This window comes from Cherax quadricarinatus, chromosome 11 (genome assembly GCF_038502225.1).
Source record: "Cherax quadricarinatus isolate ZL_2023a chromosome 11, ASM3850222v1, whole genome shotgun sequence".
Lineage (NCBI taxonomy): Eukaryota > Metazoa > Arthropoda > Malacostraca > Decapoda > Parastacidae > Cherax > Cherax quadricarinatus.
Genome location: NC_091302.1, coordinates 44,820,027 through 44,840,802, shown reverse-complemented (window position 1 = coordinate 44,840,802; position 20,776 = coordinate 44,820,027). Strand labels below are relative to the sequence as shown.

The 20,776-nt window shown below is 41.2% G+C and overlaps 1 protein-coding gene across 6 annotated transcripts in view; it reads right to left on the bottom strand.

The window, feature by feature from the left end:
* HDAC4 (histone deacetylase 4) overlaps positions 1-20,776 on the bottom strand; it is a 779,940-nt gene that overhangs the window by 751,322 nt on the left and 7,842 nt on the right. For all 6 annotated transcript variants that reach the window (XM_070084058.1, XM_070084060.1, XM_070084063.1 and 3 more), the window contains exon 2: positions 5,908-6,651. In XM_070084058.1, coding sequence (XP_069940159.1) covers positions 5,908-6,340 — 433 coding nt within the window. In that variant the 5' untranslated portion in view covers positions 6,341-6,651. The remainder of the gene's footprint in view (positions 1-5,907; positions 6,652-20,776) is intronic.

Below are 20,776 nucleotides of genomic sequence, written 5' to 3'. Positions count from 1 at the left end.
TATATATATATATATATATATATATATATATATATATATATACGGACGTGCCTTTATTAAGGTTGAAAAGTATACATCTGAGGCTGTAGCTAGGTGACAACACGAGTGTGAAACATCTAAAAAGGTATAACCAATCTAAACTTTGTTGTACTATGATATGAGCAACAAGGCATCAGGCAAACTATAAAGAGTGCTACGGACAAGTTCAATAAGGCTACAAACTGCACATCTAAATCTGTATAATAAATTTCCAAGGCAAATTGTTTCTTTGGCAAAGAGAGCAATATTTTCGTATAAACATTTTTTTCACCCTTAAGATTATAAAACTGTAAAGTTTATAGATGTTACAACTCAAATTTGAAATGTGCTGCGCATCGTGTTTAATAAGTTACGATTCCACAGTATTTCGTTGGAAAACTGAAGTCCTTTATTCTTGTGTTAAACTTGGGGAGTCACTTCACCTAAAATCCCATGAAATGTACTACATTATTTTTCTAACTCCCAGGAACACGTGTGTAAGTATATCAAAGTCCTTGAGTATTATTGTTTGTTATTTAACACACACACGATCCTTGCAACCACTTATAGAAAAGCACACACATGAACAAGCACATATTCTTCTTTCTTTCAACAAACCGGTTGTAACCCACTGAGGCAGGGTGGCCCAAAAAGAAAAACAAAAGCTTCTATTTGAAACTTTGGTAATGTATATAGAAGGGGTTACTAGCCCCTTCCTCCCGGCATTTTAATCGCCTCCTACGTCACGCATGGCTTACGGAGGAAGAATTCTGTTCCACTTCCCCATGGAGGTAAGAGGAAATAAACAAGAACATGAACTAGTACATATATATATATATATATATATATATATATATATATATATATATATATATATATATATATATATATATATATATATATATATATGTGTGTGTGTGTGTGTGTGTGTGTGTGTGTGTTATATATAAGATCGCCAACACAATGCTCACCAACGCTTCAGGAAAGGACAAAGTTCGTTTCCTGGCGGTGAAGGCACCACAATCAAGAGACTTCTTTCTAGCTGTTCCCAATTCCTCCCTGGGCACTCGACTCGACCCACAGGCCATTCGGATTGGTGCTGCTCTTCGCCTAGCCGCCCCCATCCTTACCGAACATAGGTGTATTTGCGGCAGGGCGACGGCTGATCAATTCGGACTTCATGGTCTCGTGTGTCACACAGCAGAAGGGAAGTATGCCAGACATTAGGAGGTCAATGACATCATAAAGAGAAGCCTCGCCACAGCCCGTTGCCCAGCTCAACGGGAACCCCAAGAGCAGAGGTCTGACGGAAGTCAAAAGCGTCCTGATGGAGCCACTATGCTACCCTACAAGGATGGAAAGAAGATTGCCTGGGACTACACCTGTGCCGCCACATTGGCAGACACCCACTTGACATACTCTGTAGCTGAAGGGGGTGGAGCTGCCAGCCACAGGGAGACCCAGAAGAACCGCAAATATGAAGACCTTCCCCCTTGCTATAACTTCATCCCAATAGGGTCGGAGACCCTTGGAGCATGGGGCAAGTGTGCTCTAAAGTTTGTCCGAGCTGGGTGAAAAACTCATCATAGAAACCAAGGACCACAGGGCAGCCAGCTTCCTCTTCCAGAGACTCAGTGTTGTGATTCAGAGGGGAAATGCCTGCAGCATTGTGGTCACGCGGCCCACCGCCGAAGAGCTGGACGAAGTATTCAAGATGTAGCTGTGAGTTGTTATCTATGGTGTTCTACCCCCCGGTGAATTTTTGTCAATGTATTTTGTCTTCAAATAAAGTATCAAGAGAATATAAAATACAGGGAGTGGTAGGAGAAAACAATTTACGATCAGCTACAGGGAGAATCTTGAGTTTTCCCTGAAGCAAGTTTATTCTTTTCTCTGAGGATGAGGGTCCCTGGAGGTTACCTGGAGGTTATTCCGGGGATCAACGCCCCTGCGGCCCAGTCCATGACCAGGCCTCCCGATAGATCAGGGCCTGATCAACTAGGCTGTTACTGCTGGCCGCACGCAGTCCAACGTACGAGCCACAGCCCGGCTGATCCGGCACTGACTTTAAGTATCTGTCCAGCTCTCTCTTGAAGGCAGCCAGGGGTTTATTGGCATTTCCCCTAATGTTTGATGGGAGGCTCTTGAACAGTTTTGGGCCCCGGACACTTATGGTGTTTTCCCTTAGTGTACCAATGGCACCCCTACTTTTAATTGGGGGCATTTTGCATTGCCTGCCCAGTCTTTTACTTTCGTAGGGAGTGATTTCTGTGTGCAGATTTGGGACCATTCCTTCCAGGATTTTCCAAGTGTAGATTATGATATATCTCTCCCTCCTGCGTTCCAACGAGTACAAGTCAAGTGCTTCCAAGCGTTCCCAGTAGTTAAGGTGCTTGACAGAACTTATACGTGCAGTAAAGGATCTCGATACACTCTCTAGATCTGCAATTTCACCTGCTTTGAATGGAGATGTTAATGTACAGCAGTATTCCAGCCTAGAGAGAACAAGTGATTTGAAAAGGATCATCACTGGCTTGGCATCTCTCGTTCTGAACGTTCTCATTATCCATCCTATCATTTTCTTTGCACGTGCGATTGTGGCACTGTTGTGATCCTTGAAAGTGAGATCCTCAGACATTACTACTCCCAGGTCCCTTACATTATTTTTCCGCTCTATTGTATGGCCGGAGTCGGTAGTATACTCTGTTCTAGTTATTATCTCCTCCAGTTTTCCATAACGGAGTAGTTGGAATTTGTCCTCATTGAACATCATATTGTTTACCATTGCCCACTTGAAAACTTTGTTTATATCTTCTTGGAGGTTAACCGCGTCCTCAGCAGATGACAGCCTCATGCAGATCCTAGTATCATCCGCAAAGGATGATACAGTGCTCTGATGTATATCTCTGTCTATGTCTGATATGAGGATGAGGAATAAGATGGGGGCGAGTACTGTGCCTTGTGGAACAGAGCTCTTCACTATGGCAGCCTCCGATTTAACTCTGTTGACCACTACTCTTTGTGTTCGATTTGTTCGGAAGTTGAAGATCCATCTCCCCACTTTCCCAGTTATTCCTTTAGCACGTATTTTATGGGCTATTATGCCATGATCACATTTGTCAAATGCTTTTGCAAAGTCTGTGTATATTACATCTGCATTCTGATTTTTTTCCAGTGCATCCAAGGCCATGTCATAGTGATCCAGTAGTTGTGAGAGGCAGGAGCGACCTGCCCTGAACCCATGTTGCCCTTGACAGTTCCATAGGTGGTACCTCCCTATATACAGTGGTCCCCCACTTTTCCTAGTTCCCGGCAATCGTAAAATTCGCCAATCATAGGGGTATTTTTGTATGAACATGGACTCGCTTTTCATAGGTTGACTCGCGAGTCGTAGTTCGTCTAGGACGCGTACCCACGGCGTGAGCCGGGGCGGCAGCCAGTCTGGCATTGTTTATCAGTGAGCGAAGGTCCCCTCACGTGCTCCAGCGAAATATTTCATAATATTCCATTTATTTTAGTGCTTGCAAGTACTAAATAAGCTACCATGGCTCCAAAGAAAGCTCCTAGTGCCAAGCCTGTGGTAAAGAAGGTGAGAAATACGACTGAATTTAAGAAAACCATCATTGAACAATATGAAAGTGGTACAAGTGTGGCCGAACTGTCCAGGATGTATAAGAAACCCTACACAACCTTATGTTCCGTAGTGGCCAAGAAAAAGGAAATAAAGGATGCTGTTGTTGCAAAGGGAGTAACTATGCTGACAAAAATGAGATCACCAGTACTGGAAGAGGTTGAGAAGTTATTATTGGTGTGGACAAATGAGAAACAATTAGCAGGAGATACTCTTATGACTTCGATTATTTGTGAAAAGGCTAGGCAGTTGCATGAAGATTTGGTAAAGAAATTGCCTGCAAATAGTGGTGAAGTGAGTGAATTTAAGGCCAGCAAAGGCTGGTTTGAGAGATTTAAGAACCGTACTGGCATACACAGTGTGGTAAGGCATGGTGAGGCTGCCAGTTTGGACCACAAGGCGGCTGAAAAATATGTGCATGAATTCCAGGAGTACATAGAGGCTGAAGGACTGAAACCTGAACAAGTGTTCAATTGTGTCGAAACAGGCCTCTTTTGGAAGAAAATGCCAAAGAGGACCTTCATTACACAAGAGGAAAAGGCAATGCCAGGACACAAGCCTTTGAAAGACAGGCTGACGCTAATGTTCTGTGCTAATGCTAGTGGGGATTTCAAAGTGAAGCCATTACTAGTGTACCATTCTGAAAATCCCAGAGTGTTCAGGAAAAACAATGTTATGAAGAGTAAATTGTGTGTGTTTTGGAAATCTAATAGTAAGGCATGGGTCACGAGGGAAATTTTCGTCGAGTGGTTCAATGAAGTGTTTGGCCCTAGTGTGAAGGAGTATCTCCTGGAAAAGAAATTGGATCTCAAGTGCCTGCTAGTAATGGACAATGCACCTGCTTATCCTCCAAACTTGGATGACCTAATTTTCGAGGAGTTTGGGTTCATCACAGTAAAGTTCTTGCCCCCGAACACCACTCCTCTCCTCCAACCCATGGACCAGCAGGTTATTGCAAACTTTAAAAAACTCTACACAAAAGCAATGTTTCACAGGTGCTTGACTGTGACCACAGACACTCACTTGACCCTAAGGGAATTTTGGAGAGAACACTTCAGCATCCTCCACTGCATAACCCTTATAGGTATGGCTTGGGAGGGAGTGACTACCAGGACTTTGAACTCTGCCTGGAGAAAATTGTGGCCAGATTGTGTCGACAAGAGGGATTTTGAAGGATTTGGGACTGACCCTAATGAGCCTATGTCTGTTGTAAAATCAATTGTGGCACTGGGGAGTTCCATGGGGTTGGATGTGAGTTTGGAGGATGTGGAAGAATTGGTGGAAGACCACAATGAAGAGCTCACCACTGAGGAGCTGCAAGAGCTTCAGCAGGAAGAGCAACACATCGCAGCTCAGAATCTTGCTGCAGAGGAGGAGGAAGAGAGATGGAAGAAGGTGCCTTCTTCAGAAATTAAAGAGATTTTTACTATGTGGGGTAAGATGGAAAGCTTTTTGGAGAAACATCACCCTAACAAGGTTGTTGCAAGCCAGGTTGGCAACATGTATAGTGACAAAGTCTTGGGCCATTTTAGGGAAGTGCTAAAGAGACGTCAGAAACAGAGCTCTCTCCACAGTTATTTTGTGAGACAGGACTCCAGTGACTCTCAAGGTGGTCCTAGTGGCATTAAGAAACAGAGAAGAGAAGCAACCCCAGAAAAGCAATTGGTACCTGAGGTGTTGATGGAAGGGGATTCCCCTTCCAAACTATAAACAATCCACTCTCTCTCCTCCTCCAGTCTCCCATACACTAAGAAGAATCTCCAATAAAGGTAAGTGTTATGCTGTTAATGTTTCATTCATCATTTCCCATTGTATTGTTTATGTACTACATGTATATTTCATGTTAAATTTTTTTTTGTTTTAATACTTCTGCGTGTCAGGAACGGATTAATTGTATTTACATTATTTCTTATGGGGAAAATTGATTCGTAAATCGTAAATTTCGTTTATAGTAACGACTCCATGAACGGATTAATTACGAAAAACGAGGGACCACTGTATATATATATATATATATATATATATATATATATATATATATATATATATATATATATATATATATATATATATATATATATATATATATATGCAGTGCTAAATGCATGTTGGTCATTCAGTGCAGAGTAGTGGATGTTCGGTACCTTGTCCGCTAGCAATTACAGATAAATATTCTACAACGCTACAATATAACTGATGGGTGTTAAAAAATAAGTTATAAAATAAAAGACATTGTAGAGGGTGTGAATGAGACTCACCTGGTGGAAGGTCGTGTAGTACTGCTGGTGGTGTGGCTGAGGCGTGTGCTTGGGGTGGAGGGGAGGTGATTGCCGGAGGAGAGGGTGAGTGGGCGGGGGGCGTGGGAGGGGTCCGCCGGTGATGGTTGCTACGAGACTTAGGGATAGTGGCTGACACTGGAGGTTTCATCTCCATCTTCACCAGCATTTCGCCAGCACCTCCACCAGCAGCAGTTGTGTCTCCCACCGACTCCTCCATTCCTCCCCCAGCATCCCCACCACCGCAGTCGGAGGCTGCCTCCTCCCGGCCCGCCACTACGTCCTTGAGGCCACCGCAGGGGTTGAGGGTGTTGTGGTGGTTGTTATTAGAGGTAACGGTGGCGGTGGCTGTGACGGGGGTGGCAGCGAGGGACTGGTGAGTTGTCTCAGGCACCTCTGGGATGGCCACTAGCATGATGTCCACTCTATCACTACTAAGCTATCAACAAATCACTACAATCATCTAAATGTCAACAAAACACTAGTACAAGCGCCCCTGTGAACACCACTGCTGTTATGGAGTCTGGTGCGGAAGTAGGAGCTTGCTGCGATGGGTCATTCCTGCCAGGTGGTGGGAGAGATGGAGTTGGTGGTGGTAGGCGTGAGGGTGCCCGTGGTGGTGGTGGGCGTGAAGGTGCCTGTCAGGGCAACGATCTGTTCCACGCCCGCCCTCAACATGACCCTCCAACACTGTGCCTACAACACACCATCACTACCCACTGTCACCTGAAACAATCACCAAAGTAAAATTGATTGGCTCTCAAAATATATACATCCACAAATCACTAAAAATAATAAAAGCCAGAATTAGACAATAAAAGTAAATAATTTAATTAACAAGACTGGTGGTACACCTCTGCATGGTGACACCTGCACTCTCAACACAGGTGTGATGCTCAATAACACCACCTACATACCGAGGAATTACATAACATCGTGCTACAAAATATTTTTTTCCTATGGCCAAGACAAAGTATAATCGAGAATGATTTAAGGTTGCCTTCCACTGAGAATTTTGCTTAACTCACAGACATTGAAACCCTTCAACATTACACTGATATTTAAAAGATATCAGTATAGTGAAACTTAATCTAATAAAGAGCTCGTAAAATACCCCACTAGATGTGTATATTTGATCCCTTGTAAGAAATGTGACAACAAATACAGACAGGGAAGGCTGCAGATTAGACTTTAACAGTATAAATATTCAGTTAGATCAATACAGAAATTTAATACTTTGTTCTTATATTTACTGGCTGCAGGATGTGCGACAAACTGGGAACATCTAGAAATGGCTTGTTAATTATAAGATTTTGGAATCTAGTGAGGCGATGCAAAATGCCCCCAATTAAAAGTAGGGGTGCCATTGGTACACTAAGGGAAAACACTATAAGTGTCCGGGGCCCAAGACTGTTCAACAGCCTCCCATCAAGCATTAGGGGAATTGCCAATAAACCCCTGGCTGCCTTCAAGAGAGAGCTGGACAGATACCTAAAGTCAGTGCCGGATCAGCCGGGCTGTGGCTCGTACGTTGGACTGCGTGCGGCCAGCAGTAACAGCCTAGTTGATCAGGCCCTGATCCATCGGGAGGCCTGGTCATGGACCGGGCCGCGGGGGCGTTGATCCCGGAATAACCTCCAGGTATATAACTTAAAATGTTAATCAGTCTAGGACATTTTCCATCAATCTTCTAAATTACAAAATATATTTCATCACGAAAAATATACGTGTTGTGTGAAGCCTAATTATTACATACTATTAAATTGTTAGTAAACACTAGAGCCAAAGATGTCACATAGTATCTGGGGAAGAAGAGGTAATTGAGCATGGTTCAAAGAATGGTAGCGCCAATTCCTTGGATCAAAAACCCATACATCAGCATTAAAGCACCCCTTCTGCCTTGAAGGGGTGCAAACCTTGATAATAGACCTGTTTTCACAACTTTGGATTTATATTATGTAGAAGACGGATACAAGCTCATCTAGTATTCCATATATATAAATATATATTTCCTACTGCGTGGGTGACTCAATGTGGCCAGAGTTATCCAAGAATAATATGGCTGGACCAGTATAACCCCAAAATATCAGGTAAGATCCAGTTGTACAGTTTCTAATTATGTTAAAACTGAATGAGTAAACCCGACTTCGTCACTTAACCATGTAAGATCCGTGTAACTGCTGCAATCCACATAACATACTATTGCAATTAATTAATTTCCTTGAGAATATTAGTATATAACAAAACACTTGCAATACTATTTCTCTTGTACTGTGCTCAAATTGCATTGCACATATTCCTGGACTGCAAGAAAACATTTGAAAGTTCATCACCAATGACTGATAAACAAGTCTGAACATATGTAAGTGTACCTGAACCACTAAGGACAAAGAGCGACTGTATGGAAGTATTAAGTTGAATTAAGGTAAAAAATGTGGGTCCTTCAAGGATTACTGCTGGGGCCACTCCTTTTTTTGATATATGTAAATGACCTACCAGCTGAGATCCAATCCTGTGTCTATTTGTATATGATATAAAATTGTTGAGGAAGACGAATAGGAGAGGACAGTGTGGGCCTCTAAGAGAGATGGATATGTTAGTAAGGTGATCATGCAAGTGGCTGCTGGAGTTCAATCAAAACAAATGCGAAGTCCTGAAATTTGGTGAAGGGGAAAACCGGAGACGGAATACAGACTAGGCGAGAACTTGCAAGTACCAAAAAACGATAAGGATCTAGGAATAAATAACACATGGAACATATGGTCCTAAGAGCACAAACCCTATGACTTCAACAGCCTATGCGAGGCTAGTAAATTTCAGAGCAGCCTTCAGGAATCTCAGTAAGAACAATTTCATGATTTGGGAGACCACTTCCCCTCTCCTGATTAAACACGTTTTTAAAGCTTGAAAGCATACAGACTTGTCGAAGAATTTAGAGAGGTACATTATAGAAGACTAAATCAAATGAATCTGACCACCTTAGATTAGAGGAGAACCAGAGGGACATGATTATGACAAACAAAATTCTAAGAGAAACTGATGTGATTAATATGAGCAGACTGTTACAAGAGAGCGTAAATGGAACTTTAAAACACAGATGAGTTACAGGTATGTTAGGAAGTACTTTCTTCCGTATCAGGGTAGCAGGAAAATGGAATAAACTGAAAGTATTATTGGCGGAGGAAAAATATACACACAGTTTTAGTACATATGAAAGAGCGCAGGCCAGAAACCAGCAATGCTGTGGTCGATGAAGCCTAAGAGACGGAACCAGGAGCTAGAACTCGACCACCGCAAACATAAATGGGAGTGTGTGTATGCTTGGTGTTTACGTGTTCACGCGCACGCATGCACACAAAAGACAATAAGAAATAAAAAGATCAGTACTTCATATTCCGATCTCGTCAATAGAATGAAAATAAAAGGTTCAAGAATGGAAGCTGGTGATACGACAATGAGGTGACTTGACCTGGATGAAGACAGTGAGAGCATAAGACACATGTGCAACACTTGGGTATCTTTATTATGAAGACGTTGAACCAGCCAGTGGCTTTATCGATTCAAGACAGAGGTCATTCTACTGTCTCCAGTTTCAACACCTTCATATGACCTCTATACTTAATTGATAAAGCCATTGATGGGCGAAACGTCTACAGGTGTTGCACATGTGTTTTATTCATTAGCTTGCGGTATTGCGTAATATTACTGCTACCATGTTAAAATAAGTTAACAAATATATTTCTTCTTTGTACCATTTGTACTGTACAGTCACCATACAAGAATCATTCAGTATTATTGTAGCAAATGTTAATTTGTGGGAATGTCTTGTTCGTAGGTTCAATATTTAGGTACCTGAAAAAGAATAAGAAACAGTAAAAAAATGAAGACTTTCTGCGGATTAAGAAGTAAAGAAAGTCAAGCAGTGTGACTTATTTCTGGAGGTCCATTTTATTGGTCCTCTCCCCCAGGATGCGACCCTCAACACCTGACTAACTTCACCGGCAACATGTGTAAGGAGACTAGCCTATTCGTCTCGCCTCGCCCGGGAGGACTGAACACAGGTGCATTAGGTTGCGAGCCGAACGCTAGACCCCCTGAACTACGCACCACATAGTGATAAGCCACGGAAATTAAGCGGGGACTGATAGCAACTAAACAACACACAACGCGACAATTATATAAATCAGGCAGCGATAAACACCTCAGGGGGTCATACAGTGAAAGGCAGTTCCAATTCCTTGGATTAAGAGGCCTTCACCGGCTATGAGGTAACGAGTTCAATAGTGAAACTGGACGTGAAGGTGTGTAAGAATATGCTACTAGGAAATTCACCACGAATGTGAGTTAAAACCCCTGGGGTTGTTAACCCACGCCCCCACCCACCTGCCCAAGGAGAATATCCCTGCTCGTCGTGGGTAACTCGCTGGTGTGGTATCATTGTTTGTTGGTGCTGATGTTGGTAGCGCTGTATAACCCGTGTGGGTTTAGCGCTCAGTTTTGATTGTAGCAATAATAATAATAATAATAATAATAATAATAATGGTAGTGCTGGTGATGTTGGCATTGCTGTTATTGTTGCTGCTCTTTTGTTTCTGCTGGCGGTGTGTTACTGTTGTTGGTTGAGATGTTACTGTTATTGCTGGTATTATTACTGTTGGTGTTGGTGCTCTTTTATTACTGCTGGTGGCGTGTTACTGTTGTTGGTTAGGTGTTACTATTAATGTTGGTATTATTTTTTTGTTATTGTTGGCATTATTGTTGGTATTTTTGGTGTTATTACTCCTGGTTTTATTATTTATTATTTTTGGTGTTTTTGATGTGTTATCGGTGGTGCTGGTGTTTTTTGTAATATTGTTGTTGTATTTTTTGCGCTGTTCTTGGCATTTACTATTTTTTTTTGTTAGCTAGCTCAAGTCGGGCAAGAATTGTAAACATGGTGCTTATATAGAAGTGTTAGAACCAGCAGTGAAAATGTTATCCTTCAGGTGGTCCACTGTGGGTTCCTCTGCTACATGGGTTCAAGTGACATCCGTTCTTTGATCTGTTTACAATCGTGTTATGATTTTGTAAGTCCCTATTTTTCTATATTTTAACCAAGGGTAGGGTTTGCAGCAGATGAAGGCACTACCACTGGTAGACGGGATTCCCCAGTGGAAGTGGGTCATGTCCAAGAGGTGGGCCAGCTATAGTTATGATACGTGTCAGACACAGCAACAATATGTAATTTTGGTATACCTGGAAGGTGTTTCGGGGGTCAACGCCCCTGCGGTCTGGTCTGCGACCAGGCCTCGTGGTGGATCAGGGTCTGATCAACCAGGCTGTTAGTGCTGTCGCACGTACACCAAGGTACGAGCCACAGCCCGGCTGGTCAGGAACTGACTGTAGGTACCTGTCCAATGCCTTCTTCAAGACAGAAAACATCACAACTAATGATTCCAGTACATAAGCCCACTTCCTCCTCCTGTGTGCTTCAGATTCATCAAGGCTACAGTACTGAACATTTAAGCTGAGGAACATAAGAAGGAACACTGCAACAGGCCTACTGACCCATGCGGAGCAGGGTCTTTTCAGTCTTCTGTTTTTGTCCCTGTACTGTATTGAAAAAGCCGCTGGTTGGCGAAACGTCTCCATAATAAATACCCAACTGTTGTACATGTGTCTAATGCTCTAGACACAAGCCCAAGCTAGGCTATGCTAGCTTGGGCTACTTTATGTTAATTAGGCTAGGCTGGTAGCTTAGGCAAGATTAAGTCAGGTTAGGTTACATGAACTTTTAAAAACGTATATATAGCCACAATTAATAAGCAAAAAATAAAAATAGATACGGTCTGTCAGGCATTAGATGACCGAGAATAACCAGGAAACGTTCAAATATGTATGATTATCCTTCGAGGTGCCAGAATGGACTGCTGGCAGGGGCCAATAGATCTTCAGCTGTGCCTGTTTAGATACTGGTCTCGCAGACAGTGGGAACAAATACTATTGGGTTTGTACAGGGACATGGTGGGAGACCTAGTGGTTAAGGTTCGATCTCTGTTGGTGATGTTTTGTTCCTCAGTAAACATGACTAAGTTTTTCCTGACACTGGTCTTCAGTCATATGACATGTTAAGCACCCACTGGCATACCGCAGCTACGTATTCAAGTTTAAAACCAGCATGTCGGGTGTCCCGAGATACTTTACACCTTGTATGTATATCGTGGGGGTAAGGGATTCATGTTTATAAGAGGGTATGATGTAAATGGTTTGGAAAACCAAGTTGAAGAATGAGACACTTGTGCAACATTTGGGAATCTTCGGTGAGTAAACGTTTCTCCAGCCAGTGTATGCAGTATGTGCTCTAACATCGGGAGTGCAATAGAGAACGTGGCTTAAGCTTAAAAAAAAAAATCGGCTCCACAACCATAATGAACCGGGCAGAAGGGTAAGAGGAGACGTATGGGCTAGTTAGTAGCAGTCTCTTTTCACTCCAGTTTACCCAACAGCCAATAGATACCTAAGCGATAATGGAGAGTTGTGGGTCGTATCCTACAAAAAAAAATATGCCACATTACTCTCTGCGATTATCAAGGATTAAATAATCCACAGAACGTTATCTTCAGCTTCAAAGCGTGCAGTAGTAATACATAGCTTTATCAGCACCTGTGAGTGTGCGGCTGAGGTGTGTGATCCAGCAAGCCTTCAACAAGCAGTTATCGCAAGATTAACTCCATCCCAACTATCCGCGAAATCCTCGGCGCAGACTGCAGTCGCGAGATCCTCGTTCCACAAGCTTTCGTTCACAACCAACAGACTCGCGCAACGGCAAGCGAAAACATAAGAAACTGTAGGAAAAGCGAGCGGAAAAGGTGTGAGGGGGCGTTAGGGGTCGCTATATATAAACATGAGCGTGGGTGGGAGACGCTAGGCCATCATGTGAGCCTGAGCTGGAGGTGAAGGAGGGACTGGGATCAGCACTGGAGGCCAGGTATAGGCCTGATGGAATCACACACTTAAGACAACTGCTTCCCCACAGCACCAGCCTGGCATCTATCAGTTAAGGATTAAGAGCACTGCAGCTTCAAGAGACTTGCCATGCGACACCTAGGCATCTCCGCTTTAAACCTGACCTCCATCCTCTTATTTTACATTTTTTCTCTTTTTTTCCCCCCCGTAAGCCTTTTGCTGAAACCATAACTACAACGCGCCCACCAGGGGATAATTCCTCTACTTTTTTAAATACTTTATTGTTGGTTCGGTTTGTGTTTTTTGTGGTGTGTTGGTTATGTGAGGTGCTGTAGTTATTGGTGTTGTGGGAGGCTGTGATCTGAGAGGCTGTGATGTTGTGGGAGGCTGTGATGTGGGAGGCTGTGATGTTATGGAAGGCTGTGATGTGGGAGGCTGTGATGTTGTGGGAGGCTGTGATGTGGGAGGCTCTGATGTTGTGGGAGGCTGTGTTAATATTGTGGGAGGATGTGATGATGTTGTGGGATGCTGTGTTGATATTGTGGGTGACTGTACTGACTTAGGCGGCTGTGTCGATGTTGTGGAAGGCTGTGATGATGTGGGAAGCTGTGTTGATATTGTGGACGACTGAATGTGAGGGACCTGGGAGTGGTAATGTCTGAGGATCTCACTTTCAAGGATCACAACAGTGCCACGATCATAACTGCAAAGAAAATGATAGGATGGATAATGAGAACATTCAAAACAAGAGATGCCAAGCCAATGATGATCCTTTTCAAATCACTTGTTCTCTCTAGGCTGGAATACTGCTGTACATTAACATCTCCATTCAAAGCAGGTGAAATTGCAGATCTAGAGAGTGTACAGAGAACCTTTACTGCACATATAAGTTCCATCAAACACCTCAACTACTGGGAACGCTTGGAAGCACTTGACTTGTACTCGCTGGAACGCAGGCGAAAGAGAGATATCATAATCTGCGCCTGGAAAATCCTAGAAGGAATGGTCCCGAATCTGCACACAGAAATCACTCCCTACGAAAGTAAAAGACTGGGCAGGCGATGCAAAATACCCCCAATGAAAAGTAGGGGCGCCATTGGTACACTAAGAGAAAACAACGTAAGTGTCCGGTGCCCAAGACTGTTCAACAGCCTCCCACCAAGCATAAGGGGAATTACCGATAGGCCCCTGGCTGCCTTCAAGAGGGAGCTGGACAGATACCTAAAGTCGGTGCCGAATCAGCCGGGCTGTGGGTCGTATGTTAGACTACGTGCGGCCAGCAGTAACTGCCTATTTGATCAGGCCCTAATCCACAGGAAGACCTGGTCGTGGACCGGGCCGCGGGGGCGATGATGCCTGGAATGTCCTCCAGGTAGACTGTACTGATGTAGGCGGCTGTGTTGATGTGGGTGGCTGTGCTGGTATTATGAGTGGCTGTGTTGATGTGGGTGGCTGTGCTGGTATTATGAGTGGCTGTGTTGATGCAGGGGGATGTGTTGCCACATCCTGTGTGACCATCACCACTTCTTACTCCCACACTGCTAACTTTTAATCCCACGCATCAACAGCCAATGGAAAGATGAAGAAATATCCAACTTCCTTCACGGCACTAGTCAGTGTGCTTGTGTTGCTGCCACACCACTGATAATACCAGTCAGTGTGTTGCTGCCACACCACTGATAATACCAGTCAGTGTGTTGCTGCCACACCAGTGATAACGCCAATGTGATGGTGCTGCTGCCACACCACAAGAGGTACCTGTACTACAGCATAAGACGCAGGAGGTAGCTGTGTTACAGCATAAGACACGGGAAATGGTTCCCAGCCTTGACAAACCTGGCAGCAAGATAAACTGGACTATGGTTGTGAGCAATTTTATAAACGTGTTTTAACTTCAGCTTTTCTCTCACATTGTTTTCAACATTCAGCATATCCAGTTGTAATTCATTCTGGCCTACATGGTCTCTTGGACCCAAGTCCAGGCTGAATCTCACCGTTTTGTTCTGGGTGATTTGTAGTTTTTCATTTTTTTCTGTTAGGGCAGAGTACATTTAGAAGCAAGAGTTATCTATATGGCATTGTATAAAAGCTAGACTCAGGAGGTGGCTGTGATACAGTATAAGAGGTGGCTGTGGTACAGTATAAGACGCAAGCGGTGGCTGTGGTACAGTATAAGATGCAAGAGGTAGCTGTGATACAATTTAAGACGCAGAAGGTAGCTGTGTTACAGCATAAGACGCAGGAGATAGCTATGATACAATAGAAGACGCAGAATGTAGTTGTATTACAACAAAAGACGCAGGAGGTGGCTGTGGTACAGTATAAGACGCAGGAGGTAGCTGCGATGTTCAACTGCAGAAGAGGCTGACTTAGCCTGGGATGCTGGGTTACCCTGGCAACCACCACCAGGACATGCCTCCCCTCCTACCATCCCGCCTTCTCTTTCTCTATCTGTCTCTCTCTCACACAAACACACACACACACACACACACACACACATTAACTAAATTATCCAGCCTGCAAACAAATCCAGCTGAATAAAACTATTTTTACAGGAATATACATAGCATTTTTCAAAAAAATAGACGAATTATCATCATATGTTTCAACAGTACAGATATTATTCGTTTAATTCAGGCAGCCATTGACAGCTGAAACAGCTTTGTCTATAAAGAATTTTCATTATTATTATTATTATTATTATATTCACGGGGAAGCGCTAAACCCACATGGGAATAATTTTACGAAAGCTCATACCCACAAGAGATGGTGGCGAGCTCTTTAATACTAACAATGAGACAAACTTGGCTAACAGCCGATGGATCCGAGTTTGATCCTGGGGCGAATGAAGAGTTGGGCATGTCTCCTTACACCTGTTGTCGTCTAAAAAAATAAGGGGTCACAATACCGTGATTGGAACAATACACAAATAACCCGCATTTAGGAGACTGAAACTTAAGACGACGTTTTGGTCCGACTTGGACCATTAACAAATCACACAGAAGCGAGAAGGGAAGGAGGCGAGAATACATACGAGGGGGGGACGAGTTATTTGTGTATTGTTACCCTCTGTTCCCCTAGCAGTACGTAGGTACCTGAGTGTTAGCTGACTGTTATGGGTCGAATCCTGGGGACGAGGACCCCTCCCCCCCCCAAGAAAAAAGGCGAAGGACATAAGCTATACTGATGACTTTCTTGGGTAAATCCTGGTTATTAATCTGAATAAAATTCAATGAAAACGACGAAATTAAACTCAGCGAAGCTGATCTTCCCTCAAACAAGTCGTGAAAACGTTACCCTTTTGAATGACGAATATAAATAAACGATCAATAATATATCTAGGAACAACTCTAAACTACCAGACTCGACTTCATGATCGAAGCCTCCAAACAGCGTATTCCCAACAGTGCTAACGAAATATTCAAGCTTTTATTGGGACGTTTCACTAAGGTATTTGAGGAGGCAGATCATGGTAATGAATATAATATTGTGTATATGGACTTCAGTAAAGCTTTTGAGAGTCCCACATCACAGACTATTGAGGAAAATTAAGGCACAGGGAATAGGAGGAGAATTTTTTTCCTGGATAGAGGCATGGTTGACAAATAGGCAGCAGAGTTTACTTAAATGGGGAGAAATCAGAGTGGGGAAGCGTCATGAGTGGTGTTCCACATGGGTCAGTGTTGGGCCCCTTGTTGTTCACAATGTACATCAACGACATAGATGAGGGAATAAATAGCGATATAAACAAGTTTGCCGATGACACCAAAATAGGACGACGAAATCATTCTGACGAGGACATTAAAGCACTCCAGGAAGACTTAAATAGACTGATGCAGTGGTCGGAGAAGTGGCACATGCAGTTTAATATAGAAAATGCAAAGTTCTATTTAACACTGGACAGAAAAATAACCATGCCACATACAAAACTAAATAATGCGGATCTTAATACTATTACTGTTTGCAAAAAGGATTTGGGAGTTCTGGTTAGCAGTGATCTAAAACCAAGACAACAGTGCATAAGTGTTCGCAATAAAGCGAATAAAATCCTTGGCTTCTTATCAAGAAGCATAAATAATAAGAGTCCTCAGGTTGTTCTTCAACTCTATATATCCTTGGTTAGGTCTCATTTTGATTATGCTGCACAGTTTTGGTCACCGTATTACCGAATGGATATAAATGCTCTGGAAAACGTACAAAGGGGGATGACAAAGTTGATCCCATGTATCAAAAATCTTTCCTGTGAGGACAGACTGACTGAATCTGCACTCTCTAGAAAGACGTAGAATTGGGGATGGGGGGGGGGGGATATGATTGAGGTGTATAAATAGAAAACAGGAATAAATAAAGGGGATGTAAATAGTGTGCTAAAAATATCTAGCCATGACAGGACTTGCAGCAATGGTTTTAAGTCAGAAAAATTCAGATTCTGGGATATAGGAAAGCACTGGTTTGGTAATAGAGTTGTGGATGAGTGGAACAAACTCCCGAGTACCGTCATAGAAGCTAAAACGTTGTGTAGTTTTAAAAATAGGTTAGATAAATACATGAGTGGGTGTGAGTTGGACCTGACTAGCTTGTGCTACTAGGTCAGATGCCGTGCTCCTTCCTTAAGTGAATGTGATCTGACCTGACTAGGTTGGGGCATTGGCTTGGGTTGGTGGGCGACTTGAACCTGCCTCGCATGGGCCAGTAGGCCTGCTGCAGTCCTTCTTCTTTCTTATGTTTATTATGAAGTCGTTTCTCCAACCAGTGACTTTTTCATTTCAAAACAGAAATTATGTATTTGTCTATTGTATACCATTAATGTAATGATACTGGAGCTTATTCTGCTCACGGATTGTGGCTTTATGCAATCATGTGAGGTATGACATGTAATCATTAAATCTCAAAATACCACATTTCTTTGTTATAAGGAAAGTGTTATGGGACTAGAATTCTATAACAATATTAATAGATTAAATTTGGATATTTTTTAAGCATGAGCATATTATTTTAAGATATAATGTTGCTGTCTTTTGCTGCTCATGTTCATGCTGTTCGAATTAGGTTAGATTAGGTTAGGTTAGGTTAGGTTAGGCTTGTCAGGAAACATGACAAGTGTTTCCTGACGCGGGTCTTAAATCACATGATGACCCGCATTACCTGGCTACACAAACATGAGTCTAGTAAGGCATCTCTATATATTAAATGTTTCCCGACTTACAAAATCGTAATCACAAGATTGCAAACCAATCGTGCATTGGCTGTAAGTTTTAGAACTACTTGCCATGGGTTCAAACCCCATCCATTCCCCGACTTAAATGTCAATACATACTATTAAATATATATTATAAACTCTCTTGTCCAATGGTAGATATAGTGTAGTGTACCTTCCATGGAAAACCTATACAATTCTGAATAAACCTAACTTCTGAACTTCTACAACTATTATTGCTACTACAATTATTACTGCTGCTGCTATTACTATTTTTGTTACTACCACTACTTACGTAGCTACAGTTATTACTTTTACAATGTCAACTAACCATTTATGTAAATCACAGCCACTTATACATACTGCATAATAATATTTATCAAGACAACCACATGCAAAAACAAATGAAAAAAAAAAAGTTAGGCTAAAGTGTCTTTCTGACAAGAGTCTCTTGACTAATTGTAACTACTACCCACACAAAACAGGCCAAGTGTCTATCGATGCATGCCTTTGACAACCAGAAACTCACCTATAACTACCAAACAACACAACCTAACAAAACTCTGTACACAGCTTTAAGAACAGGAATGACTGGACTTAAGAGGCCAGGAGAGTGTGACCCCAGCCACGGCCAGACAAAACTGAATTAGGAGCTAGGACTCGACCGCCCACATCTGCAAAAAAGTGAATACTTAACTAGAAAAACTTTACTTTTGAAGTTCAACCACAATAAACTATCAATCACAATTACCGACATCAGCGGGTCAATCAAAGGTAGTAGAGATAACTTTCAAGATACCGTTGATCAAGCCACTCTCACCACCACGGACACTCGTGGATGCTACTCCCTTCAACAGGCGCTATTACCTTCATGCTAGTGAAGGGCACTTGGTCCAAGGAATTGGAGCTGCCCTCCAATTCTTGATTGCCTTCCATTACCTAGACCAGGGGTGGGCAACCTTTTTAAGTGTGTGTGCCAAACTCGGCCAAATCCTTGATACAAATTTCTAGGAACATATTATTTGTAGTAAAGCAGCACCTGATTAATGTTATCCACATAATTTCACGAAAAGTGGTGGAATAATCTTTCGAATCGACGGACTATTTCCCCGCTTTTCTTGGAACAGATATGTGATAAATGTCGTTTTTTTTTTTTTTTTTTTGGAGATGAGACCTGAGGTTCGCGTGCCGGAAAGAAGTCGTTGGCGTACCAGGTTTGGCACGCGTGCCAAGGATTGCCCACCCCTGACCTAGACTCTACATAACCCCTACGGGTTTAACGTTTCCTCGATAAAATCGTCCTCAAAATTCAAATGTGGTTCTCCTTCGCGGTTACCTGAGTTTATATGGTAAATGATCCCAAATTTATGAATAGTTAATGGTAAACAGCCAAATTTAAAAAAACAGGAAACGATACATTCATTATGGAGTGTGAGAACGAACGGGAACTGATCAGGCTGAATAATAAATCATAAATACGTAGAGATCGATTTTTACATATTAATGTCAAAGCCGAATAAGTGACGGACTTCAGCCCAAGTAAAAAAAACTCTCCCGATATATATATATATATATATATATATATATATATATATATATATATATATATATATATATATATATATATATATATATATATATATATATATATATATATATATATATATTTGTCGTGATGAATAGGAAAAATTGATCAATTAGCAAGAATTCATTTAAAATTAAGGCCTTTCTAAAATTTTCTCTTATAAATTTAAAGATATATATTTTTTCATTATGTTAATGTAAAAATGTACCAAAAGAACCTTAGAAAAGTTACTTAACCATATTATAACTAGCGCAATTTAATTTAGCCTAATCCAACTAAATATATTTTAGATAGGTTTACAATAATTTAATAATAAGCACAATGAAATATAATTTTTTTTCGGTAGGTTCTGAATGATTTTTGCAAGATTATTGCATACACAAATTTTCGCTTGCCTTATTCGGCAAAAAAAGCGCTGCTATTTAGGCTAAAATTGCAAGTTTTACCTATTCGGCACGAATATATATATATATATATATATATATATATATATATATATATATATATATATATATATATATATATACAATATATATATATATATATTATATATATATAAATATATATATATATATATAAATATATATATATATATATATATATATATGTATATTTATATATATATATATATATATTAAATATATATATATATATATATATATATATACACATCTATATACATATATATATTTTTTTTTTCAACAAGCCGGCCGTCTCCCACCGAGGCAGGGTGACCCAAAAAAGAAAGAAAATCCCCAAAAAGAAAATACTTTCATCATCATTCAACACTTTCACCACACTCGCACATTATCACTGTTTTTGCAGAGGTGCTCAGAATACAACAGTCTAGAAGCATACACATATAAAGATACACAACATATCCCTCCAAACTGCCAATATATATATATATATATATATATATATATATATATATATATATATATATATATATATATATACATATATATATATATATAAATATATATATATATATAAATATATATATATATATATATATATATATATATATATATATATATATATATATTATATATATATAAATATATATATATATATATATATATATATATATATATATATATATATATATATATATATATATA